The sequence below is a fragment of the Chiloscyllium punctatum genome, chromosome 7 (assembly GCF_047496795.1).
Source record: "Chiloscyllium punctatum isolate Juve2018m chromosome 7, sChiPun1.3, whole genome shotgun sequence".
NCBI classification, from domain to species: domain Eukaryota; kingdom Metazoa; phylum Chordata; class Chondrichthyes; order Orectolobiformes; family Hemiscylliidae; genus Chiloscyllium; species Chiloscyllium punctatum.
Genome location: NC_092745.1, coordinates 109,332,105 through 109,359,670, shown reverse-complemented (window position 1 = coordinate 109,359,670; position 27,566 = coordinate 109,332,105). Strand labels below are relative to the sequence as shown.

Genomic DNA, 27,566 nt, shown 5'->3' with positions numbered 1-27,566 from the left:
CGGGAGTACCAGGGCAATTTACAGTTTGCATTCTCTCCTTAACACCAATTGCTGTGCAAATTTAAATAATAGAAACATATTTTCAAACTTGTTCAACTGTTTTGTGCATATTCATGCCTGTGTCCATAGCATAGAAACTTCTTAAGGGTTAGAACCAATATTGCTTACAAAAGTACTTTTGACCAACCAACGTCAACACTGTACTATCCAGGTTTAATGCACTATCTCAAGTGAAAGTTGTACTACAGGACAAGTTCACTTTTTAAAGTATTGTAAGCAAGAATGTACAAATTAGTATTAATATGTTTATGTTAACAGATGGAGCAAATAAAAATTAATGGTCAAGTGCAGACAATATCAATTATATCCTTCTTTATCATTATAAAACTATGTTTGCGAGTTGCTCTGACATGAAGAGATTATGAGCTGTATCACGCTGGAAAAATAACAGTGCATTGACAGAATACTTCATTACTAATATGCACGTTCACCATAAAATTCACAGTGAAGAGATACACTGCAAATTATAAACCTTCAAAACCTACTGGCTGATTACTGTTTACATAAACAGAATCTTGTCCTTAACGTCCCTGTTATTTTGTAAGAACTTCCTGGACTTGCATATTAAACACAATGCAAACTGAGAGCTGGAAGTGAACAGCGCTACCTTCTTAACAACGTGATCATTGTAATTGAATGCCAACCAATGTCAATACCTCAAAAAAGGAAACCTCAATTCAATTGTTCAAAATCATTCTTACCCATGTAAGTTGTTACTACAGATTCGATGAATGTCAAATTATGGTTGTACAAAATGTTTTCTTTGTTTCTTTTTTCTCCCTTTTTATTTTTCTTTCCCTTTATTTATCTTTTTATACCTAATGCAACATGCAATCATTCACCTTCTCCGTTGTTTCTCTTATTTCTTTCCATAATATTCACAATTTGCTACCGTTGAATTTAATACTGCATTAACCATATATTATTGACGTAGCACTGAAACTTACCTGAAACCAAACCTTTTTGCCCAGCAGTGTGCTGAATGACCATACAGGTTTAAAGAAGCGAGCTATAATGACACCAATGTTGGCTGTAGTCACCCAAGCAATAAACATTAATGCTCCTAAGGATTAAAATATTAAAATGAATTATCATGACAAACTGGAATAAAGTATAAATTCTCCATTAGGTCAAACCAGAAAAGGCTTACAGTTTCTTGTATCCTTTCGAAGGCACACTCACAAAAGGAATTGCAAAATAATTCATAGTTTATTGATTGAGTACTTGAACACACTGCATCCGAATGATTGTGGGTTGCTTAAGTCGTTTTAAGACAAATACCACAATCAATATAAAATTCAGGAGAGCAGGATCAGCTTCTGGTAAAACAAGAAATCATCATACAATGAAATAACATCAGGTGGTTGTGGAGCAGCACTTTGAAAGCTAGTGCTTCCAAATAAACCTGTTGGATTATAACCTGGCGTTGTGTGATTTTTAACTTTGTACACCCCAATCCAACACCGACACCTTGAAATCTTGAAATAACAACACTGGGCTATCTGCATGGTGACTACTAAAAGCAGCAGGTTTTAGATAATTCTCCATGACTGCACCATATGAACAAGAAATAAGAGTAGGCCACTTGGTCCTCCTAACCTATTCCACAACTACAGATCAAAGCTAGACACTAGAGCTCCAGCTGTCAAGGAGGGTAGTGGAGAAGGTGAATCATGAACATCCCCATCCTGAATCATGTTGAAGCCCAGGTGGTGAAGAAAACAGAATTGGTTGAAATATTTGTAAGCAATTGTTGTAAACAGTGTCTCATATAGCTGATATTACTCAACCTCTCCTAAGATCTTCATCATTATAGCTGCTATTGCCTAGCCTATTCACTTCACATCATGTGGCATTACCATGTCACTGAGTAACCTGGATATACCATAGACTATACAACCTGATAACAGCTGCACACCAAAACTAGCCACCCACCAAACCAACAATTTTTCCAATGCATCTAAGTAACAAGAAGCTAGTCAAATGTAACTTAATTAATCATCACAACTGGCAAATGACATATGGAGTTGAAAGTAATAATTAATAAATAAATAAGTAAATAATGTTTCAAGCCTTGTAAGGACCAATGACTTTTAAAAGAGGATTTTAGTTCTGTGACTTAAATTAATTGCATGCTAAAATTTCAATTTTAAGATTTAAGTCAATCTTGACTAAACATGAATCAGCAGACAATTCTGACTCAGCTACAAAAGGCATACTTCATTAGCGTTTTACCATACTCAAAAAAACCTCTGCCGCATTTATATATTGCACTGAGTTCTCAGCTGAATCATATTCTTTACAGGGACCAGTCCAAAATCAACCTCAGCTTCTAACAGGTCAATTTTGCCCATTTCTTGGAGTCATAATACCTAGAGACCCTCCAAGACCTTTCCTCTGAATCAGTTATGAGGAATACTGAACTGAGCTCAGAAGCATGGCTCACTCAAGTGATTCCATCCCCTGACCATGCCAGGGTATTTGCATTGCCATAGTGTTCTCATTGACATTGATAGCTAATAATTTAAAAAAAACTTTTTCTGACCCCAGAAGCTGCTGTTTCTGGCTCTCGTGCTCTCCCTTTGAATATGAACATGTCCAAGTAGGGGAAGATGGTGCAGAGGAGAGGCATCCTCTACCCAGAGAACTGGCAGAGGAAACCACAGTGTGAAAACTTTACAAAAGCAGAAATTGCTGGAAAACCTCAGCATGTCTGACAGCATCAGTGAAGAGAAATCAGAGTCAATGTTTCGGGTCCAGTGACCCTTCTTCAGAACACCACCCATGTCTGGGTTGTCTCCACAGTGCCGTAGTAAGGCCAGTGTTGCTGTAAGAAGGTCAACAACCTTCTCCATTCTACAACTGAATATAATATTCTTATTCCTGCCACCCCGCACTCACTCTATCTTTGCTCATGTACTGACTTCCCAGCAAAGCGCATGGATGATCACTCTCACTACCGACTACAATACCTTCACCCATTCACCTACCCCAACTAACCACACCACTAACCCTGCAAGCCCACTGCACTGCCTCCTCACTCCCGCATGTGATGGTTCTGTGCCTTTAAGAGAGATGTGTTCTGTGCTGTTTCTCTTGAAGAAAGGAGTTGCCACAATGGTGTTTGAATAATTGTACAAGATATGGTCTAGGCTATCTCCTGACAATACATGGGTGGAGTAGGGGTCTGGTCTGGTCACTACCTTTCTACTACCTGCACTGTGCCACCTATTTTACCTCACTCAATCCCTCTCTTTCTCTCATTAAAGGAGAAGACAGTTGAAAATAGGGTAGAGCAAGACCTTGGGGGTGGGGCAAATGGGGGCAACATTCACCATGGATGAGCTTCGTCCTGCACTACTGCCTTCCCAGTCATGCTTTATCATATCTCCCACCTTTCAGATTCTGTTGCCCCATTCACAGTTGTAATTCTTCCTTCCCTGTGTGTCTGGCTCCCAGTCGTGAAGACTAACTTGCCGAGTCTCATTCCCATGTCAACAATCATTCCTTGATCTCACCTCATCCCTTTACTCTTGAGTTTCTGTGGATGGACCCAATGGACTGACCCGCCCATCCACTTCGGTAGCCTAAACCAAAAGCCCTGGAGGAGATGTGTTCAGACCCCCAACTCACAGTTGCGCATCTCCCTAACATATTAGTCCTAACCCCCAGACTGACCGCTACAGAGCCATTGTGACACACTCCTTCTTGACATACACTCTTTTGTCTGAGGACTACTGACCAGCAAGGAAAGTTGCCTGGTTATGCAGCTACACTGGCTGGCATAGCAAGCCGAGGCATGAATGGGCAAGCTAAATGAACAAATGAGCAGCCCTGAGATGGTCCAATTCTGCAACTGAGTGCCTGTCCATGCATGCAAAGTATCTCTACTCCAGCCTTTCAATATTAGTTGTGAGTGCACCCTGTAATGCAAGTCTGTGCTTCCAGGGCACATTGCCAGTACATCAGAGAGGTACCATGGTGATCATAATGGGTTTTTAGATACTGCATGACAATGTCTGTGGATGAGGGGTACATGCAGATAGCGCCAGTGTATCATGGTCTGGACTGCAGTTTGTTCTTATGCAAGATAGAGCTAGCAGTGAGCACAGTCTCACTGATACAAAACAAACAGCTTCAAGAAAAAAATCTCTTTATAAAAGCAAATACTTCATTGAAGAATTAGGGGCTTTTGTAAATACAATTTTGAATCAACCTGTTTATACACATCCCGGAATAGGTAAGACTCCAGTTTGAATCTTCTGGCCCAAAGTACAGACACTATTGCTGGGCCACAAGACCCATTTCCTCTCATATATTATGTCAATAATTATTTCATTCAAGTATGTAAATTATCAATAAACATTTTCATGTAATAAGCAAATAGAGTTATCCACCAATTGCCAGCACATTGTGAAAATGAGCTTTTGCATTATAAGCCATGCAGCACAAATTCTATAATGGTTCTACATAACCAGGCACTCTCAAATGATCAGCTCTTATACTTTAATCTACACTTTTTTTTACGCTTTTGTGATAACATTGCATGGGTGGGGAGTGGCAGGGAATGCCTCAATGAGTTAATTGAATTTTGATTCACAAACATGCTTTTTTCACTGTCCCATAAATTCCCTTACATGTCCCAAAGGTGACTTGGGACCAGAGCCAAAAAGATACCTTAACTTTCCAAAAGGAGATGGGTATAAAACATTTCTCCAGTTCACCGCCTAATACCCTTTCACCCTCACATACCTCCTCCACCACCTGTGTTACCGAATATCCCCATGCCCTGCATATACTTATACCAATTTATTGCCCACTGCCATCCACACCCTTCCCCCTTCATGCCAATTCATCAAGTATCCTCGATGACAACAATTTCAACAATAAATAAAAAAAATCTGCAAAACACATCGGAGAAACAATACAGTTCTATTACTTACATTTCTATACTGCAGACTCCATTTATAGAGATAGGCATTATCTTTCATAATTTTTTAGATTCAGTAGTGGGAATTGGGCTTTGCCAGCTAAGCCAACAATTATTGTTCATCTCAATTTGTCCTGAGGAATGTGGTAGTGATCTGCCTTCTTGAACCATGGTAGTTCATGTGGTGCAGTTAGTGATGGAGTTCCAGGATTTTGACCCGACGACAGTTAGGATGGTGCCTGGCTTGGATAGGAACCTGTGAGTGTTGGTGTTCCTATATATCTGCTGCCCTTGTCAGTCTACATTCTGTCTGAGGTGAATTGCTGAACTGTATCATTTAGGTGGTACACACTGCTGTACTATACATCAGTAATGGAGGGAATGAATGTTGAACATTTGTGGATCATGTGCCAATCAAGTTGGCCGCTTTCCTCTCAAAAGTATTGAGCTTCTTTTGTGTTGTTGGGGTTGTACTCAGCCAAGCAAGTGGAGAGTATTCCACCACACTTTTGACTTGTTACTTTACAAATAGTAGGAAAATTTTGAAGAGTCAGCCGGTGAGTTATTTATCACAGAATTCCCAGCCTCTGGCCCACTTTTGGCGGCAAATTGTTTATGCAAATAGACAAATTCACATCCTGGTCAATGGTAACTTCCACATTTTGAAACTTCTGGTCACTTCTTCAGGGATCAACACTTCTAGTCTGTTTTTTGACACTTCTTGACTGGACTTGAGACCTTAAGATAATTTCAAGGGTTTTATGCATCATTTACAAACTTCTCCACAGTTAGGTATTCAAAACAGCACCCAATCAGCCCCACGACCAACCCCTACCACCAGAGGATATCTGATCCCCACTTCCAACAGACACCAGAGAGCACAATGCCCAAAAGGTTGATGATCCCCACTCCCAAGGTGCGCCCACATCTGTAGGCGTCCGTCCGCTTCCCTGGCTATAAAAATAAAATGCATGTAGGACAGACCTGCTGTGCGTGGTCTACTCTCTACACTCACGATTCCAGATACTAGGGACTCCAAAATCCAATCTCTGTGTAGGTAGTTATTTAAATGACCAGCAGCTTCCAGGAATTATGCATGCCTGAATGCCAATCCACCCACAATCCTGCCCCTGAAATAAAAAGAGGCTGAGTTTGAGGACAACAGTTGTAATTCTGGACAAATTCCAGCATTTTCAACATCGCAGACACATTCTCTGTCCAGGGGAAAAATGATGCCTTTGTGTTTGTCTTTATGGAGATAGATACTAAAATCCTCCCAGTAATAGTGGGCGGCACGGTGGCACAGTGGTTAGCACTGCTGCCTCACAGCGCCAGAGACCTGGGTTCATTTCCCGCCTCAGGCGACTGACTGTGTGGAGTTTGCACGTTCTCCCCGTGTTTGCGTGGGTTTCCTCCGGGTGCTCCGGTTTCCTCCCACAGTCCAAAGATGTGCAGGTCAGGTGAATTGGCCATGCTAAATTGCCCGTAGTGTTAGGTAAGGGGTAGATGTAGGGGTATGAGTGGGTTGCGCTTCGGCAGGGCGGTGTGGACTTGTTGGGCCGAAGGGCCTGTTTCCACACTGTAAGTAATCTAATCTAATCTAATCTAATCTAATCTAATAATTGAAAATCTAGGGTCAAGCATTAATGATGAACTGCACCACGTTAATACCAGCAAAAAAAGTGGTACTGGAGAATTTAACAGAAATTAAAATTGATAAATCCCCTGGTTCTGATTATCAATATCCCAATGCTGTAAGAGGTAACTTGAAAGATAATGTGTTGATAGTCATCTTTGCTGAAAATGTGTTGCTGGAAAAGCGCAGCAGGTCAGGCAGCATCCAAGGAGCAGGAGAATCGACATTTCGGGCATGAGCCCTCCTTCAGGAAGCCCTTCTTCGGGCTCATGCCCGAAACGTCGATTCTCCTGCTCCTTGGATGCTGCCTGACCTGCTGTGCTTTTCCAGCAACACATTTTCAGCTCTGATCTCCAGCATCTGCAGTCCTCACTTTCTCCTGATTGTCATCTTTCCAAATCCTAAACTCTGGAATTATGAGAGCAGATCAGGCGATGGCAAAGGTAAACCTAATTTTATGTAGAAAGGAGAAAGAACATAGGAAACTAGATACTCTCTACCCTAACAGCAATCATAAGGAAAATACCAGAACCTACAATAAAGGATGCAATAACAGGACATTATGATAGGGTTTGCAAAGTCATCCTAGAGTTATGAAAGGGAAATTATAGTCAACTAACATGTTGGAGTTTTTGAGGATGCAGCTGGCATAATAGATAAGTGAAAAGTGATGGATATGGAATACTTAAGATTGTCAGAATACCATACATATGGTTAGCAAACAAATTGAGAGCACATGGAATTACAGCAAGTATACTGACATGGACTGAGAATTGGCAAATGGTCAGAATATAGAGAGTATGAACAAATGGGTCATTTTTAGGTTGGCAGGATGAAACAAATGGGGCACCACAAAGATCAAGCATTTGAACCTTAGTTATTCACAAATTATATCAATGATTTGGGTATGGCGATTAGAGTCATAAAGATGTACAGCACGGAAACAGACCCTTCGGTCCAACTCATCTATGCCCACCAGATATCCCAACCCACTCCAGTCCAACCTTCCAACACCCGGCCTATATCCCTCCAAACCCTTCCTATTCATATACCCAGCCAGATGCCTTTTAAGTGTTGCAATTGTACCAGCCTCCACCACTTCTTCTGGCAGCTCATTCCATACACGTACCACCCTCTGAGTGAAAAGGTTGCCTCTTAGGTCTCTTTTATATCTTTCCTCTCTTACCCTAAACCTATGCCCTCTAGTTCTGGTCTCGTCCACCACAGTGAAAAGACCTTGTCTACTTACCCCTCATGATTTTATAAACTGCTGTTAGGTCACCCCTCAGCCTCTAACGCTCCAGGGAAAACAGCCCTAGCCTATTCAACCTCTCCCTATAGCTCAAATCCTCCAACCCTGGCAACATCCTTGTAAATCTTTTCTGAATCCTTTCAAGTTTCACAACATCTTTCCAATAGGAAGGAGACTAGAACTGCACGCAATATTCCAACAGTGGCCTAACCAATGTCTTGTACAGCCGCAACATGACATCTCAACTCCTGTACTCAATACTCTGACCAATAAAGGAAAGCATACCAAGTGCCTTCTTCAATATCCTATCTACCTGTGACTCCACTTTCAAGGAGCTATGAACCTTCACTCCACGGTCTCTTTGTTCAGCAACTCTCCCTAAGACCTTACCATTAAGTGTATAAGTCCTGCTAAGATTTGCTTTCCCAAAATACAGCACCTCACATTTATCTGAATTAAACCTCATCTGCCACTTCTCAGCCCATTGGCCTACCTGATCAAGATCCCGTTGTAATCTAAGGTAACTTTCTTCGATGTCCACTACACCTCCAATTTTGGTGTCATCTGCAAACTTACTAACTATACCTCTTATGCTCGCATCCAAATCATTTATATAAATGATGAAAAGTAGTGGACCCAGCACCAATCCTTGTGGCACTCCAATGGTCACAGGCCTCCAGTCTGAAAACAAACCCTCCACCACCACCCTCTGTCTTCTACCTTTGAGCTAGTTCTGTATCCAAGTGGCTAGTTCTCTTTGTACTCCATGAGATCTAATCTTGCTAATCAGTCTCCCATGGGAAACCTTGTCGAACACCTTACTGAAGTCCATATAGATCACATATACTGCTCTGCCCTCATCAATTCTCTTTGTTATTTCTTCAAAAAACTCAATCAAATTTGTGAGACATGATTTCCCACACATAAAGCCATGTTGACTATTCCTAATCAGTCCTTGCCTTTCCAAATACATGTACATCCTGTCCCTCAGGATTCCCTCTAACAACCTACCCACGACCAACATCAGGCTCACCGGTCTATAGTTCCCTGGCTTGTCTTTACCACCCTTCTTAAACAGTGACACCACATTTGCCAACCTCCAGGCTTCTGGCACCTCACCTGTGACTATCGATGATACAAATATCTCAGTAAGAGGCCCAGCAATCACTTGCCTAGTTTTCCACAGAGTTTTAGGGTACACCCGATCCGGTCCTGGGGATTTATCCACTTTTATGTGTTTCAAGACATTCAGCACTTCCTCCTCTGTAATATAGACATTTTTCAAGATGTCACCATCTATTTCCCTACATTCTATACCTTCCATGTCCTTTTCCACAGTAAATACTGATGCAAAATACTTATTTAGTATCTGTCCCACCTCCTGCGGCTCCACACAAAGGCCGCCTTGTTGATCTTTGAGGGGCCCTATTCTCTCCCTTGTTACCCTTTTGTCCTTTATATATTTGTAAAAACCCTTTGGATTCTCCTTAACTCTATTTGCCAAAGTGATCTTATGTCCCCTTTCTGCTTTCCTGATTTCTCTCTTAAGTATACTCCTCCTGCCTTTCTCCTCTTCTAAGGAGTCACTCGATCTGTCCTGTCTGTACCGGACATATGCTTCCTTCTTTTTCTTAACCAAACCCAGTCATCCAGCATTCCCTATATCTACCAGCCTTTCCTTTCAGCCTAACAGGAATATATTTTCTCTGGACTCTTGTTATCTCATTTCTGAAGGCTTCCCATTTTCCAGCCGTCCCTTTACCTGTGAACATTTGTGCCCAATCAGCTTTTGAAAGTTCTTGCCTAATACCATCAAAATTGGTCTTCCTCCAATTTATAACTTCAACTTCAACTTTTCTATCGCAACTTTAAATCTAATAGAATTATGGTTGCTGGCCCTAAAGTGCTCCCCCATTGACACCTCAGTCACCTGCCCTGCCTCATTTCCCAAAAGTAGGTCAAGTTCTGCACCTTCTCTGGTAGTTACATCCACATACCGAATCAAAATATTTTCTTGTACACACTTAACAAATTCCTCTCTATCTCAACCCTTAACACTATGGCAGTCCCAGTCTATATTTGGAAAGTTAAAATCCCCTACCATAACCACCCTATTATTCTTACAGATAACTGAGATCTTACAAATTTGTTTCTCAATTTCCCTCTGACTATTAGGGGGTCTATAATATAATCCCAATAAGGTGATCATTCCACCCAAATATTTCCAAGTTTGCAGTAAGTAGAAATGTGAGTTGTGAGGAAACTGAAATTAGAGATTTGAAGAGGTTTGAAGAGTGAGCAAACATTTGCCAGATGGAATACGATGTGGAGAAATGTGAGTTTATCCGCTCTGATAGGAAAAACAAAAATACGGTGTATTTATAACAGGTGAAAAACTGAGAAGTGTTGAACTACAAAAGGACTTGAATTTTCTTATTCATGAGCCACTGCAAGCTAATATGTAGGAATTGTAAATAATTTTTCAATTCACTTGTGGAATGTGGGCATCGCTGGCTGGCCAAGCATTTATGGTCCATCTCTAGTTGCCCTTGAGAAGGTGGTGGTGAGCTGCCTTCTTGAACCACTGCAGTCCACCTGCTGTGGTTTGACCCACAGTGCCGTTAGGGAGGAAATTCCAGGATTTTGATCCAGTGACAGTGAAGGAACAGCAATATATTTCCAAGTCATGATGGTGAGTGACTTGGAGAGGAACATTAAGATGGCAATGTTCCCGTGTATCTGCTACCCTTGTCCTTCTTTATGGAAATGGTCATGCATTTGGAAGGTGCTGTCTGAGGATCTTTGGTGAATTTCCGCAGTGCATCTTGTAGATAGTATACACTGCTGATCCTGAGAATCAGTGTTGGAGGAAATGGATGCTTATGGATGTAGTGCCAATAACATGGGTTGCTATGTCCTGGATGCTGTTAAACTTCTTGAGTGTTGTTGGGGCTGCACTCATCCAGGCAATGGACAGGCTTTGGGGAATCAGGAGATGAATTATTTGTCCCAATATTCCTAGCCTCTGACCTGTTCTTGTAGTCACAAAAGAAAAAAAAAATGCCTTTATTACAAGAGGATTTGAGAATAGAAACAAAGTTATCTTACTATACTTACAGAGAATACTAGTGAGACCACTTTTGGAGTTTTGGTCTCCTTACCTCAAGAAAAATATACAAAATTTAAAGACAGTACAATGAAGGTTCACCAAAAACCAATGGGTGGGAAGGATGGATGCTGAAATAGTGTCGGTCTACATTCTCTGATGTTCAGAGGAATGAAGGGTGGTCTCATTCAAGCCCTCAAAATTCTTACAGGAATTGACAAGGGACATGCAGGAAGGAATTTCCCTGGATTTGGCAGCAAGGGTAGTTGCGGGGAGGGGGAGGGCAATGATACTTAAAATCAGGATATGCAGCCTCAGAATAAAAACCAGGACATTTATGACTGAGATAAGGAGGTTACTGAATCTTTGGAACTGTCTGTGCCAGAAGGCTGTTGAGATTCAGTTGTGAGGTATGTTCAAAACGGAGATTGATACATTTCTATTTGGCATAAAATCAAAGGATTGTGCAGGAATTTGGTGTTGAAGTGGAAGATCAGTCCTGATATCATCGATTGGTGGACTGAGCTCAATGGACTAAATGGCCGACTTCTGTTCCTTTGTTCTTATGTTCTCATCTCCTATTCCAGGATAACACACTTCAGACAATCAAAAAACTGTGGATGCTGGGTATCAGAAATAAAAACAGAAATTGCTGGAAAATCTCAGCAGGCCTGGTAGAATCTGTGAAGAGAAAGCTCACTTCCAGGGGTTTCAGGTGGGATCATCTCTCAGGTTCTCTGAAAATGACCTGGAAACATTCTGCTGAAGCAGGCAGAACTCACTCTATAAGACTCATCTGGGGCCTGTTAATTAGAACCTTGAAGGGCATAACTCCAGTGTCATAAATGCTTCAGTGACCCGTTATCGTGAGGTGAATTAAATGTTTTTATTCTTCAACCTGTTTATTCTTTTCAGTAGCAGAGGGCTCACCCCACCAGAACACTCCCAAAGCCCTTAACCTGACAAAAGTGGTCACCTTTGAATGAGCTCACATGGTTTGTTTTAAAGGTACAAAAATGCACATCTATGCATGAAAGTGGTATGCAACAAGAAATAAATTTTCTTTTGGTTCTGATAATCTATAATCCAATCTCCGAAGAGGCATATGCATGTAAAAAGGCCACACAAAAATGGTATAGGGCCATAGAAGCCAAGGAAAATTGTATTGCATGTAATAAAAGGCAACATTCAGTGTTTGACAACCCAATTTTCACTACAAATGAGAGACGAAAATACAGCTTACATTGATCATTTTGGTACAAGTCCCTTACCATGACCTTTAATGTACAAGGGAGACCTAGAGCCTGTAAGTTCACGAGGTGATCCATCAAAGTCAACCTTCCCATGTGTGATCAGTGGGTGTTGGTGATGTTTATGAATTCTTCCTTTAATAAAACAAAATTACTAATAGTTGGATCAACAGCACCAAAATAATTATAGAACTGTTTTCTCATTGATGAGTCAGTAACTACTGTGTGTAGATCTAAGCCATTCAAACTCGGATGCTTCCTGTATCAATCTTGCAATGAGTTATTTGATCTTAGCCACTAAATCTTATGAGGAACCATAACTGGTCTCAGTGTTATAGATTACGGCAGTGTAAGAGGGAAAGAGGAGTGGGCAATCAAATTTCGACTCTCAATTCACATCCCATGAGTGACACCCTAACAAAAAGTGGTGTGACCATCAGATGAGGACAGGATGTTTGGACCATGAGCAATGGGCACTTGAACCTGTGAAACCATAATTTGCTCGAGTACTTTCAGGACAAGAAATGGAAAGCAATAACATGCATAGATAAGTCACAAAGGAAGGGGGATTTCTTCATAATCCTCAGAATGCCAAGAATATCTCTCACAAGCAAATTCAACACAGCTTCACAAAAATTCAGAACAGGCAATAAAATTGGGCAATAGTTTATAATTGATCACACCTAACAGGCCATATTTCAGATAGGTGTCCCTGTCATGTTGCACACCAGGAACAGTACATGATGACAGTTTTACCGTTTTATTACGAGTATTGGGCCCATTAGCTCCAAGGCAATGCTCAGCTTGTGGACATATGTTAGAACCTAAATCGAGCAAGTGCAGCACACTGGCTATGTCAGTGAAATGGTACTTTTATCTTACTTTTTCAAATCAAGTACAGATGCTGTGTTTCTATTAAAATTTCATTCCCATTTCCTCATCTGAAGGCTCTGCGTAATACTGGAGTATAAATCATGGATGATAACAATTCTGCAATCGTTCACTTGCAGTTATTTACCATTTCTGACAGATGGCACAGCAAATTCTGGCAGAATGTTAAAATGTGAAGGATATTACAGCCAGCTCTCATTTTCTTTTCCCCACAATAAATCCTTTCCTTACCCACAGTTCACACCTTCTCAAGAGAAAGGAAGGGTAAGCAATAAATACTGCCATAGCCAGTGACAAAGTGTTGGTCACAATTAATCTATTTCAGTTTAATTTATATTTTATATTTTTTTCTGTGTTATGAGTAGGGAAAACAGCTGAAAGTATTTCTAGTAACTGCAGGGGAAGGGGTAGGATTTTGGTTGGAGGAGGTATGATGAAAACTTAGAGTCATAGAGTGATGTTCAGCATGGAAACAGACCCTTCAGTCCAACTCGTCCAGATATCCTAACCTAATCTCGTCCCATTTGCCAGCACCCAGCCCGGATCCCTCCAAACCCTTCCTATTCACATACCCATTCAAATGCCTTTTAAATGATGTAATTGTACCAGCCTCCATTACTTCCCCAGTCAACTCATTCCATGCATGCACAATCCTCTGTGCGAAAAAGTTGCCCCTTGTTCTCTTTTATATCTTTCCCCTCTCACCCTAAACCTTTGCCCTCTAGTTCTGGACTCCCCCATCCCAGGGAAAAGACTTTGCCTATTTATCCTATCCATCCCCCTCATGATTTTATAAACCACTATAAGGTCAACTCTCAGCCTCCGATGCTCCTGGGGAAACAGCCCCAGCCTGTTCAGCCTCTCCCTACAGCTCAAATCCCCCAACCCCGGCAACATCCTTGTAAATCTTTTCTGAACCCTTTCCAGTTTCACAACATCTTTCCGATAGGAAGGAGACCAGAATTTCATGCAATATTCCAAAAAGTGGCCTAACCAATGCTCTGTATAGCCACAACATGACCTCCCAACCCCTGTACTCAATACTCCAACCAATAAAGAAAAGCAGACCAAATGCCTTCTGTGAATTGGGGCAGTTGGAAGAGAGATAATGGGTGCTTTATGAACTGGGATTTTGAGAGGACCTCTATGTACTTTTGAAATTGAATGAGTGGAAGAGTTCTTCTGAAGAGAGTGAAGTGTCACCGTGCCAAGGGAAAGTAATTGTGCGACTCGCTTTAGGGATTTTACATATTTGGAAAATCAGTTGAGAATAGATAATCAACAAATTAGCTTCATTTTCTCTATAGTTTTCTACATTTAATACCTCTCTGTGATGAATTTTAAGCTATTCAAGACTCATACTATCTGGGAATGAACTCATATGATTGGGCTTTAGTGTGCACACAAGTCAGAATTCTGACCTGATTTCCTATCTACCTTGGTGATCTACATTGTGAACATCACCATGAAATGGAGCAACAAATGTGCATATCAGGAGCACAGCATTGTTGTGTGATGTAACTACCAGAGACAGAGCAGCACATTACCTATTTGTTGCATATTTATCTGTTAAGCATGAGTATGTCATTGTGCTGCAATCTGCACTTTGCATGGAAAATTGTGGAAAAAGTTAAGGCAGGTAGGACTCAACAGAGGGAATTCTATAACAAGTAACCAGGCAGACAGTTTGGAAAGGGTCAGGAAATAGTAGATAAGGAAACAACTATGAGAAGTGAGTGGGACTAAGGGCATTGTACTTAAATGAGCACAATATATGAAACAAATTAAATAAGCTTGTGGCACAAACTGAAATTGGCAGGTATGATGTTGTGAACATCACAGAGACGTGGCTCCAAGGAGATCAGGGTTGGCAACTAAATCTCCAAGGATACATGTTGTATTGAAAGGACAGGCAAATGGGCAGTGGGAGCAGGTTGTCTTATTAGTAAGGTGAGAGAGGAAAGATTTAAAAAGGGCCTGAGAGGTAACTTTTTCATGCAGGGAGTGGTGCGTGTATGGAACGAGCTGCCCGAGGAAGTGGTGGAGGCCGGTGCAATTACAACATTTAAAAGGCATCTGGATGGGTGCATGAGTAGGAAGGGTTTAGAAGGATATGGGCCAAATGCTGGCAAATGGGAACTAGGTCAAATTGGGATGTCTGGTCAGCGTGGATGAGTTGGACTGAAGGGCCTGTTTCTGTGCTGTATAATTTTCTGACTCTATGACTCAGTGATGTAGAATAGGAGCCACAGAATTTGTGAGAGGTAGAGTTGAAGAACCGCAAAGGAGAAAAGACTCTGATGGGATTTATGTACAGGCCTCCAAGCTGTAGGAGGTGGGGATGAAAATTAATCAGGAGATAGAAAAGGCATGTAAGAAAGGCACTATTACAATATCGTGGGGGACTTCAATATGTAGGTGGAGTGGGAAAATCAGGTTGGTAGCAGATCTCAAGAAAGGGAATTTGTGGAATGTCTATGAGATGTCATTTTTTGAGCAGCTTGTGGTGGAGCCCATTAGGGAACAGACAATTCTGGATTTTGAGATGTGTAATGAGACAGACTTGATTAGGAAGCTTAAGGTGAAGGAACCCGTTGGGGGCAGTGACCATAATATGATAGAATTCACCCTGCAGTTTGAGAGGAATCACTGGTGTTAGGGAGAGTCCCAGGGGATTAGAAAATGCTGAATGTAATGCTATTTTTAAGGAGGGAGACTATAGGTTGTTAGCCTGATCTTGGTTGCTTGGAAGATTTTGGAGTCATTATTAAGGATGAGTTTACAGAGCTCCTGGAAATGGGGCTGGGTCAGCACAGCTTCATCAAGGGAAGGTCATACCTGAAAAATCTATTATAATTCGTTGAGGAGTCAACAAGCAATTTAGATAAACCAGAGGCAGTGAACGTGATCTATTTGGATTTCCAGAAAGGCTTTATAAGGTGCCGCACAGAAGGCTACAATTAAGGCCAGAGGCCATTGTGTTAGATGCAAGGTACTGGCATGGATGCAGGATTGGCTGGCCAGCAGAACTCCAACAGTAAGGAAAAAGGGGTCTTTTTAGTATGGCAGCTGGTTACTAGAAAAGTTCTACAGGGTCCATGTTGAGACCAAAGCTATTCACATTATACATTAATGACCTGGACAAAGGAGCTGAGCGTATTGTTACTAAGTTTGCAAATGACACAAAGATAGGGGGAGGGACAGGTAGTGTGTTGAAGATGGGGAGGCGGCTGCAGAAGGACGTGGACAGTCTAGGAGAGAGGGCAAAGAAGTGGCAGATAGAATACAATGTGAGAAAGTGTAAGGTTATGCATTTTATTCGGAAGAATAGAGGCATATACTATTTTCTAAATGGAAAAAAAGTTTCAAGCTTCTGAAAGGAACTTGGGAGTCCTTGTCCAGGATTCTCTTAAGGTCAACATGTAGGTACAGTTGGCAGTTAGGAAGGCAAATGCAATGTTTGCATTAATTTCAAGAGGGTTAGAATACAAAAACAGAAATGTACTGCTCATGCTGTATAATGCTCTGGTCAGACCCCATTTGGAATATTATGAGCAGCTTTGGGCCCCATATCTAAGGAAGGATGTTTTGCCATTGAATGGTGTTATGAGGAGGGTTAAGAATGATCCCAGGATGAAGAGCTTGTCATATGAGGCATGGATGAGGACTCTGGGTCTGTACTTGATGGAATTTAGAAGGATAACAGGGGTTATCTGATTGAAACTTACAGAATACTAAGGGACCTGGATAGAGTGGTTATGGAGAAGATATTTCCACTGGTAGGAGAGAGGAGGACCTGAGGGCACAGCCTCAGGGTGAAGGAACAACCCTTTGGAACTAAGATGAGGAGGTATTTGTTCAGCCAGAGGATGGCAAATCTGTGGAACTCATTACCATAGAGGGCTGTGGAGGCCAAGTCATTGAGGGCATTTAGGACAGAGCCAGATAGATTTTTGACGTGGGAAGGAGTTCAAGGGTTACAGGGAGAAGGCAAGAAAATGGGATTGAGAAACATATCAGCCATGATCGAATGGCAGAACAGACCCAACGGGCCAAATGGCCTAATGCTGCTCCAATATCTTGTGGTTTTATGATCACAGTGATTTTAGGAACACAGTGAGAACAGCAGCAAGAGTTCGGATGAATCCTGAGGTCTGTCATGGCCAGCTGACTTCACCAGTCCTGTCTATGCATGTAGCATGGTTATTTATCAGCGATTGTGCATTTTTGCTTTGAAACACTTCGAAAGCCATTTAGTCCCAGCTCCACATAATACCCGACTAATGTCATAATCATTTCTCACCACTGTATACAGGACCGAGGTGTTTAATTTACCCTGATAAATAATACCAAACTCACCATTGTCAGCTCTCCCTTCTGCTAGGAAAACATAATATTGTCTGTCTAGGTCAAAGCGTTCACTGTATTCAGGGAGCCGAATGTTTCTTCTGAATGAACACTGTGTCACCCCATCTTCTAAACTCCAGGACATATCATGAATTGGAACCTGCAATGATTTATTAATGTTAAAGAGCAAATTACTTTCACAATTTCAAATCTGTCGCCATTACTAAGCACAATAGGAAAGGAGTAGAGTGTGGTGCTCGAAAAGCACAGCATCGGAGGGGCAGGAAAATCGACGTTTCAGGTAAAAGCCCATCACCATTCCTGATGAAGGGCTTTTGCCCAAAACGTTGATTTCCTGCTCCTTGGTTGCTGCCTGATCTGCTGTGCTTCTCCAGCACCACATTCTCAACTCTAATCTCCAGCATTTGCAGTCCTCACTTTTGCCTACAATAAGAAAGATACCCATACAATCACATGAAAATTTAGAGAGAAAAGGCTCTGCTTGCTCCTTTCCTTCCCATAAGGTTCACTCAATGGAGAATGCCGGTTTAGTCATTTTATCATATCTTTCCATCTTTCATCTACTCTCAAATGCCAGTCTGAGGGATACTGACTTCAATGGAACTGGAAACCAGACTGAATGTAAAACAGACTGCTGCCCAAAGATGAATTACATCTTGCCTCACATCTTTCTATTAAATACTTTCATAACCTTTTGTCTCTCCTTCACAATCAGTTATGCTCCTTTTAAAGATGCCAATTGATCCTGAATCTACAAGCATTGGAAATAACAGTTTCCCAATTCAAACCTTTCTGGACTCTTATAAATATAACATAATCCTTTAGTGCTCAAGTTAAATAACTAGTTGATGTAAATGTAATCCATGCCTTCATTATTTTGGTGAACTCACTAAGTAATGTCTTATTTCTGGATTAGTGGTGCTGGAAGAGCACAGCAGTTCAGGCAGCATCCAACGAGCAGCGTTGATAGGCAGGTCGGACAAGTCAAGGAGACTGCAACTGAGCTGGAAGTTTGAAACTAGGATGAAGTGGGGGAAGGGGAAATGAGGAAGCTGTTGAAGTCCACATTGATGCCCTGGGGTTGAAGTGTTCCGAGGTGTCTATCTTCTTTTCCACCTATCCACTCCACCCTCTCCTCCTTGACCTATCACCTTCATCTCCTCCCCCACTCACCCATTGTACTCTATGCTACTCTCTCCCCACCCCCACCCTCCTCTAGCTTATCTCTCCATGCTTCAGGCTCACTGCCTTTATTCCTGATGAGGGCTTTTGCCCGAAACGTTGATTTCGCTGCTCGTTGGATGCTGCCTGAACTGCTGTGCTCTTCCAGCACCACTAATCCAGTATTTGGTTTTCAGCATCTGCAGTCATTGTTTTTACAATGTCTTATTTCTGTTTACCAGTCGGATATTAATAATTAAATGAACGGTCCTCAGTTTTGATTGGTAAAAAAAACAGAATACGTCTATAGGAATAAGCACTAGAATGGACCTGGTTAGCCTGGCTGATTTCAGCATCAAAACAGAAAATATAATACAATCTACATTCATATCCACCCCCCTTTTCACCTCAAATTCCGTAAACTTGATACATTTTCATTTCCTCCCAATTTTCTTGGTACCACCTAACAGATTGGTGGGAGAAAGTTCTTTTTTCCACCAGGCTGACATACAGAGAACAGGTCACCCAAGTAAAGGATCCTTCCAGGATACCAGTGACCAAAGCCATTTTTAGGCTGCTATTATCCTATGTCTACTAAACATCACAGTTAAAAGCAGCAACCCATCTCCTCCTAGTATTGAGCTCAGGGTGGCCAATGTATTTTATAGGATCTTCATGTAATCTTCCTTGTTGCCATATCTCCTGTTCGCTGGTTGCCTGAAAAGTCATTTGTCCTGTATTGTTCCAGACAGGAACTGAAGAAATTGCTGGCAACTCCTCTTGCAGCTACCTCAGTATTTTAGGTGTCTGCATTAACACTGTGATTCTGGATTAGTGGTGCTGGAAGAGCACAGCAGTTCAGGCAGCATCCAAGTAGCTTCGAAATCGATGTTTCGGGCAAAAGCCCTTCATCAGGAATAAAGGCAGTGAGCCTGAAGCGTGGAGAGATAAACTAGACGAAGGTGGGGGTGGGGAGAAAGTAGCATAGAGTACAATGGGTGAGTGGGGGAGGGGATCAAGGTGATAGATCAGGGAGGAGAGGGTGGAGTGGATAGGTGGGAAAGGAGATAGGCAGGTAGGACAAGTCCGGACAAGTCATGGGGACAGTGCTGCGCTGCAAGTTTGAAACTAGGGTGAGGTGGGGGAAGGGGAAATGAGGAAACTGTTGAAGTCCACATTGATGCCCTGGGATTGAAGTGTTCCGAGGCGGAAGATGAGGCGTTCTTCCTCCAGGCGTCTGGTGGTGAGGGAGCGGCGGTGAAGGACGCCAAGGACCTCCATGTCCTCGGCAGAATGGGAGGGGGAGTTGAAATGTTGGGCCGCGGGGCGGTGTGGTTGATTGGTGTGGGTGTCCCAGAAGTGTTCCCTAAAGCGCTCTGCTAGGAGGCGCCCAGTCTCCCCAATGTAGAGGAGACCACATCGGGAGCAACGGATACAATAAATGATATTAGTGGATGTGCAAGTAAAACGTTGATGGATGTGGAAGACTCCTTTAGGGCCTTGGATAGAGGTGAGGGAGGAGGTGTGGGCGCTGGTTTTACAATTCCTGCGGTGGCAGGGGAAAGTGCCAGGATTGGAGGGTGGGTTGTAGGGGGGCGTGGACCTGACCAGGTAGTCACGGAAACTGTGATGCTGTATGTATTCGGCCCATTAAGCGCAATCAACCATGAATCTGAAGACAGAAATGCCAGAGTAGAGGAAAGGTGGTGAATTAAAAAGATAGGAGACTGGAAACAAATGTCACACTCATGAACTGAGGGGAAATGTTCTACAATTACCAGTGCTCGATTTCCCCAGAGGATATCATATCTCGAACAGCAAACAGAGTTTACGAAATGGAAAGAAGAATAAGTAAATTGCGTTTTCACCTGCAAGGAGTGTTGGAGCCTTGGATGATACAAAGGGAAGAAATACATGGGCAGGTGTTGTAGCTCTTGTGCTTGCATGGAAAGGTGCCACAGGAAGGGCAGTGGAATGTTGGAGCAAACTGAAGAGTGAACGAAAGTACCGTGAAGGGAATGTTCTCATAGAAATGCTGAAAGGAGAGGGAAGAGGCATCATGTTGCAGGTGACAGAACTGGCAGAGGAAGATCTGCTGAAGACAGGTGCTAGCATAATGCACGGTTGGGGAAAACAGAACCACATTATTATTCTGGAAGCAGAGGGAGAGAAAGTGAAATGGACCAGACTTTTTGAGGGTCCTGTAAAGTATAGAGGGTTGGGTGGGGGAGCATCCTCAGTTGAAATAAAATGAATATATATCAGAATCATCTATTTGGAAGATCATCTTTTTGGAACAGAAGCAATGGAGATAGAGTTATTGTGAGAATCCTTACCTACACTTTCTGATCTAAAATATCTTGGTACTGAATCCAATTGAAAGAAGTTTCTGTTCATCTCCAAAACATGCACAGAAACCTTCCACAACAGTTGTATTCAAACAGCTAAACAGATTAATGATAAATGTATTGAGAAAACATAGAATTTTTGCACCTACCTGTGTGTTCAATATTGGATGTGAACGGCCAGTGGAATGAGCTGGATTTATCTGTATGCTTTGATCATTTACAATACACAAATACATGTCATCATTACCCTGGTAACAGAAGATTACTAAGTAAATATAAATCACACCTACAAATAACCAAGTCCCACTATATCAATATTCCATCTGATTTATGCATACTGATTTGATAACATTGTTTACTTTTATCATTAACAGTTTGATATAAGGTTCTACTGCCAACAAATATATTACAGATAAAAACAAAATCTTGAGGAGATTTCCTCAAAAAAAAAGAGGAACTCAGTAGGACTGGCTGCATCAATAGAGAACAACCGAATTAACATTTTGAGTCCAACATGATCTTTCTTTAGGAATGGAAGGGGATAGTAAATATTGTTTCATGCTGTTGACAAAAGGGAAGGAGGAATGAGTGGAAAAGCTAGTGAAGGCGTCTAGTGAAAAAGACAAAGGGAGTAGTAATGGTAGTAAAGGAGAGATGTAAATTGTTGCAAATCCGTGCAAAGGCGAAAGTAGGTCCAATTTCCTAAAGGTAAAACTGACATGACACAAACAAGACATGGCCAGGGTCAGGAACTTTTGATCAAAATGGAGGTTCAAGGTCATGCTCTGAATTTGTTGAACTCAATGTTGTGTTCTCAAGATGTACCTAAATGTAAAATGAGAAGTTATTTTTCCAGCATTCAATGAGCTTCATTGAAACACTGTAGCAGACCCAGGATGGAACTCTTAGCACGGGAACAGGTTGGTTTCTTCAAATAGCAAGCAACTGGAAGGTTGGGATCATTCCTACAGACAGAGTGGAGGTGTTTCACAAAACGATCACATATCTGCACTTTTGTTTTACCAATATAAAGGAGGTCGCAATGTGAGCAGTGAAAACAGTGAAATGGATTGAAAGAAATACAAATAAGACACTGAAAGGCATCTTTGAATCCTTGAGGGTGAGGGTGGAGGAGGTGAAAGGGCAAGTGTTACTTTTTCGTGATTTTTTTGGGGAAGATGCCATGAGGAGTTGAGGAAGTATTAGAAGTGATGGAGAATTGCACCAGAGTGTCATGGAGGAATCAGTCCCTGTGGAATACTGACAGTGGAGGTAAGGGAAGTTATGTTTGGCAATAGTGATGTTGTGCTGGAAGTAATGGTTGTATAATTGAAAATTACATGGTGTGTGGCCCCGAGGGATGTTGAAAATGTTGGTGCTTCTTGGCATCTCTGCCCTTACCATTCATAGCTGGCACAATTAGGGCTTTGAAAAATGCTGCAATGTATCTTGCAGATGGTACACACTGCTGCCACAATGCATCAGTGGTGGAGTGAGTGAGTGTTGAAGATGATGGGCAAGTTGTCAAACAGTTATGTTGGTTTATTGCGGATGGTATAAAACCTCTTGAATGTCAGATCTACACCCATCCAGTCAAGTGGACAGTGCCTTGTGGATGTTGGACAGATCTTAGGAGTCAGAAAGTGGGATGATCATCACAGAATTCCAAGCTTTTAGCCTAATTTTGGTGGGAATGACCTATTGCATCATTACAAACATGCCCTGGCCATGCAACCTATGACCAGTCCTCATGTAGGACAGCCGTATGCAATTCATCTTCCATCTGCCAGAGATCAAGTCAAAGACAAGTCAAAAGGTAAATTTTGGAGGGATACCAGAAGCGCTGAAATACTCCAAATGTTTTTCAGGAATCCAGAAAATCTTATCACTGGTACTTTGCCCAGTTCTTGGGAACAGTGTGGCAACTGCTTGTGTTTCTTTATTTGGAAGCCAGAGGAGCCTGACAGTTCTTTCCAATGACACAAAATGAAATATAATTTCCCTGTGGACTCCCCATAGCAGCAGACCAGCCCAGATGAGACAGTGTGTGTTCAGTGCGCACTTTACCCATTATGATCCTAAAATTGAAAATCAATCCCACATAAGCCCTAGGACTTTGCTTTACATGCTAAATGGTTCTACTCTGAGGCTTATGTGAACACTTTGGATACCTAGCAGAAGGTCGAAGGGAAGATAGAAACAACCTTGCTGTCAATAAGAATCAGGCAAAAATGATTTCACCATTTGCACATTGGAGGGGAGGTGATGGCCGAGTGGCATTATTGCTGGACTATCAATCTAGAGACCCCAGGTAATGTTCTGGGGACCCCAGATCCAAACCCTGCCAAGGCAGATGCTGGAATTTACATTCAATAAAAATTCTGTAATTAAGAGTCTGATGATGACTGTGAAATCATTGTTGATTAGGGAAAAGACCCAATCTGGTTCATTCATGTCCCTTTGGGAAGGAAACTGCCATCCCTTCCTAGTCTGGCCTACACCTGACTCAAGACCCACTGCAATGTGGTTGACACTTAACCACCCTCTGGGCAATTAGAGATGGGCAATAAATACTGGCTGAGCCAGTGATGCCTTCATCCCGTGAATGAATGACTTTTTAAAAAATTCCAATTGCCAGGAGATCTCAAAATCACCACCTTGATTTCTATTATGAGATATTTTTCTAATTGAATATGTGACAATAAGTAAAATATCCCACAAGTTAATAAATCTTTGGCCTCATTCATGTCCTTATCCATCTGCTAATAAATTATTTATTTCAATAAGAATTGGATTTCTTATAACCCATCACTTGAAGGCAGATGGTTCTTAGAATTTCCCTTTGGATATATGCCAAGGCCTGATGATTAAATTTCACAGCAATACCAGATTTGCAGTATAGTCCTGAAACTGGGATTCAAACTGACTGCAGCGAAAGTTGCTGTGAGATCCCTTGAAAAGGCAGCATTACATGACAGCCTTAAACCTGGTTTTCAAACTGTCCCTGAACCTCCTACACATTTACTAAACTAAACAGACATTGTCTTTGATTAACATTCTCACCCACATTCTCAAGACACTGAAATCTCAAGAGCTACAGATATCAGTTAGCACTAGTGCTGACAACTCTCGACTTGGCAGAAGGTTTCCAACTAGGGGGAAGATTAGGAAAAAGATATCAAATGGTTGAACTGTTGTTCTGAAATAACATAACCACTTTAAGTATTGTCAACTGACTTCATTCTAATACAAGGAGAATTTTAATCTGCTCCGATACTGACCATCCAGTTGTCATCTGACAGAGCAAAAGAAATGTATCCATTTGAAGGTCCACTCAACTCAAACAGCACTGAAGTGTTTTGCATTGCAAATGAGAGGAAAAAGCACAATCGATCCATCTCAGGGTCACATCTAGGGGGATTCCGCAGACAGAATTTTTTACTGCCACATTCTGTCACGTTGAACTAGAAATAGAAGATGAAAAATTGGAACATTGGTGAATTGAAGTGTGACATTTCCTCATTGGTTTAAGAGGCTGAAGCTTAGCATTGTGGAAAGAATTTTAAAGCAATTCCATACATACACCAGGTTTAGTGAAGTGATAATATCATAAAGGTGGCCTGGAACTTGAAATGTAAATGGTTTAAAACATCTGTTCGTTCAGATATCCAATAAAATTCAGGAGGACACTGGGAGAATGCCAGGGAAATGCTCTCTCAAAGGTTTTATTTGAAATTGTTTTAGTAAGCGTCTCACCCTTTCTCATAATTTATTTGGTTCTGATTTGGTACTACCTGACGTCATGCAAGAATTTATGTTGGAATGGTATTATGGTACTCAAGTACCATACTTCAAATAAGAAGTCTCAAAACCAGTGAAACCCAGTTTCCACATTGATCTGAATGTTTACAAGTCACGCACTGTCACCTACCATCACAGCATCCAATAAAAAACAAACTACTTTTAAATGAAAAGAGGGGCACAAAATGAAACTGTGGGCAACTTTGACCTGGCACGCTTCTCAGGAATTGAACAAAATCAGATGCCATAATGGAAATACGTGACGCTTGATTTTACTTTCATGGAGTCATTTAATATTGATATTGTATTAGCCACAGAGAGATAATATTAGGAGCGCATAAAATAATGCTCCAAATAACCTTCAGGGTTTTCCACAAGGTAAGCAAAGTTCACCTCTAACCACCCTCCCCACCTTTACCTGTTCAAGTGTCTCAGGCAGAAATTGTGGTCTAAAACTGTTGACCTGAGATTATATTTGATGGCAATTCCATCTTGAGCTTTCCTATAAAACAAGTATTCTTTATTTGAAATTAGGCATCTAAAACTAGGTTTCAATCAGTATATGTATTAATCTTCTGTGCAATGGTGATCTCAGTTCTGTCAGGCTGATTTTTTTCTGAATTTGTGCTGCATTGACAACTCTAGGCTGCTGTTAAGAAATACCAAGAAAGGTCTGCACAATAACCCATCCAAAGTCTAGAACTCAATGTCAAATATTATTATAATGCAGAAAGGCACAGGAGCAATTTTCATAAAACAAGACTTAATTCCATCACAAATTCATAAAATCTGCCACATCTCTATATAAAACATACATTAAAATTATTTAAAAACATCCTGTTTCATCTCCCCACGCTGTCTTTAAATCAAATATATTATCTTGCATCTGTTTGAAAGGCACTTACTGATTTCGTCAATTTGGAGGTAACTGGTAGATCTGGATGAGCCTCTGTTGTGGCCTGTACTGAGAAAGGGGGGGCATTTAGTTGAGAAATCACTGGACCACGTAATTTCACCCAGTAAGTGTTGAATTTCTGAACCACAGTCACCCTAACATGAAGAAAGATTAGGTTAAGTTTAGTTTTGTTTTAATCATTGTTCAGTCAGAAATCAAGAGGAATACTTATTATTTGGCAGGGACGGGGGTTGGGGGGGGGCATCAATCTCCCATGCTAATCTTTCTTGAAGTCTTACTAAAAGCATATAATGCACTGACCACACCACAGCTAAAATTCTGTGACCAGTTCTAGTCCCTTTACCTAATGATGTTCTGGCACTGGAGGGAGGTAAAAACAAGGACTGCAGATGTTGGAAACCAGAGTCTACATTAGAGCGGTGCTGGAAAAGCATAGCAGGTCAGGCAGCATCTGAGGAGCAGGAAAATCGACGTTTTGGGCAAAAGCCCTTCATCCTCCTGATGAAGAGCTTTTGCTGAAACGTCGATTTTCCTGCTCCTTGGATGCTGCCTGACCTGCTGTGTTTTTCCAGCACCACTCTAACCCAGATCTTGCCACTGGAGGGAGTCCAGAGAATGTTCACTAGGTTGATCTTAAGCATGGAGGAATTTTCTTATGAGGAGAGACTGAATAGGCTTGGCTTGTATTCATTGGAGTTTAAGAGAATGAGAGGAAATCTTATTGAAACATAATCTTCGGGGGTTCGACAGGGTGGATGTGCAGAGATTGCTTCTCTTTGTGGTTATGTCGAGGACCAGAAGAAATAATCTCAGAATAAGAGGTTTCACATTTAAGACAAAGATAAGGATTTTTAAAATCTCTTTTACAGCAGTGAATCTACAGAATTCTTTACAGTGGAGGATGGTTGAGGTTAGGTCATTAAGTATATTCAAGGCTGAGACCCACAGATGTTTGATCAGTCAGGGAATCTAGAGTTATGAGGAAAAGTGGGAAAGTGGGGTTAAAGATGATCAGATCACCCCATGATCACATTGCATGTCAGAGCAGACATGATGGGCCAAATGGCCTACTTCTGCTCTCAAATGTCATAGTCTTTATTCACACAGGCTGAGTGGCCACTTCCAAATCTCAACTGATACAACTTCTCCCTCCCTGCAGCTAAAATCTTCTAATACTTCAGGATTCATGTAGAAACAAGGAAAGCCCGAAACTGTCAATTGTATTTAATTTTGCTGTAAATGTCAAAAGAAAGAAATCTGCCTCAAACATTAGAAATATTGGACTTCCAATGCAATAAAGGTTCATCTGTGTTAACTGCCAGGCTTTTGTCTTCACTGACTGGACATTAATCTGCTGCTACAAGTTGTGTGCCCTTGATTGAAAACGGACCAAATTATTTCTGAAGATTTGTTTTCATCTCTCCTCATTGAAATGTAACGAATTATCTTGAAATAATTTGATTTAGTAGTTTATTCCACTGGGGCGTAATTACAAAAATTAGTGGAGAGTGTTGTAATGTATACTGGCAGTGAACTTTTACTGATTTTTAGCTATTAAAGTCAATTAAAGAACAATCAATCAATCAGGCACTTTCTATCTCGTCAGAATATGGAACACCACCATCTGTAAGTTTCCCTCCAAGCCATTCACCGTCCTGACATGGAAATATATCACTGTTTTATTCAGGATCAAAATCATAGAATTCCTTCCCTAACGGTATTGTGGGTCTACCTACAGAACAGGGATTGCAGAAGTTCAAGAAGGCAGCTGACCACCATCTTTTCTCAAGTGCAACTAGGAATAGACAATAAATGCTGGCCCAGGCAACAAGGCCTGCATCTCATGA

The 27,566-nt window shown here is 41.4% G+C and overlaps 1 protein-coding gene across 3 annotated transcripts in view; it reads right to left on the bottom strand.

Moving 5' to 3' along the window:
- Nucleotides 1-27,566, bottom strand: part of LOC140480037 (ferric-chelate reductase 1-like) — a 60,404-nt gene that overhangs the window by 11,422 nt on the left and 21,416 nt on the right. For 2 of the 3 annotated variants that reach the window (XM_072574583.1, XM_072574584.1), the window contains exons 5-10: nucleotides 25,709-25,853; nucleotides 24,284-24,466; nucleotides 21,152-21,250; nucleotides 17,485-17,632; nucleotides 12,256-12,369; nucleotides 1,008-1,123 (exon numbers count right to left, since the gene is read on the bottom strand). In XM_072574583.1, coding sequence (XP_072430684.1) covers nucleotides 1,008-1,123; nucleotides 12,256-12,369; nucleotides 17,485-17,632; nucleotides 21,152-21,250; nucleotides 24,284-24,466; nucleotides 25,709-25,853 — 805 coding nt within the window. The remainder of the gene's footprint in view (nucleotides 1-1,007; nucleotides 1,124-12,255; nucleotides 12,370-17,484; nucleotides 17,633-21,151; nucleotides 21,251-24,283; nucleotides 24,467-25,708; nucleotides 25,854-27,566) is intronic. The other variant, XM_072574585.1, reaches the window with a different exon arrangement.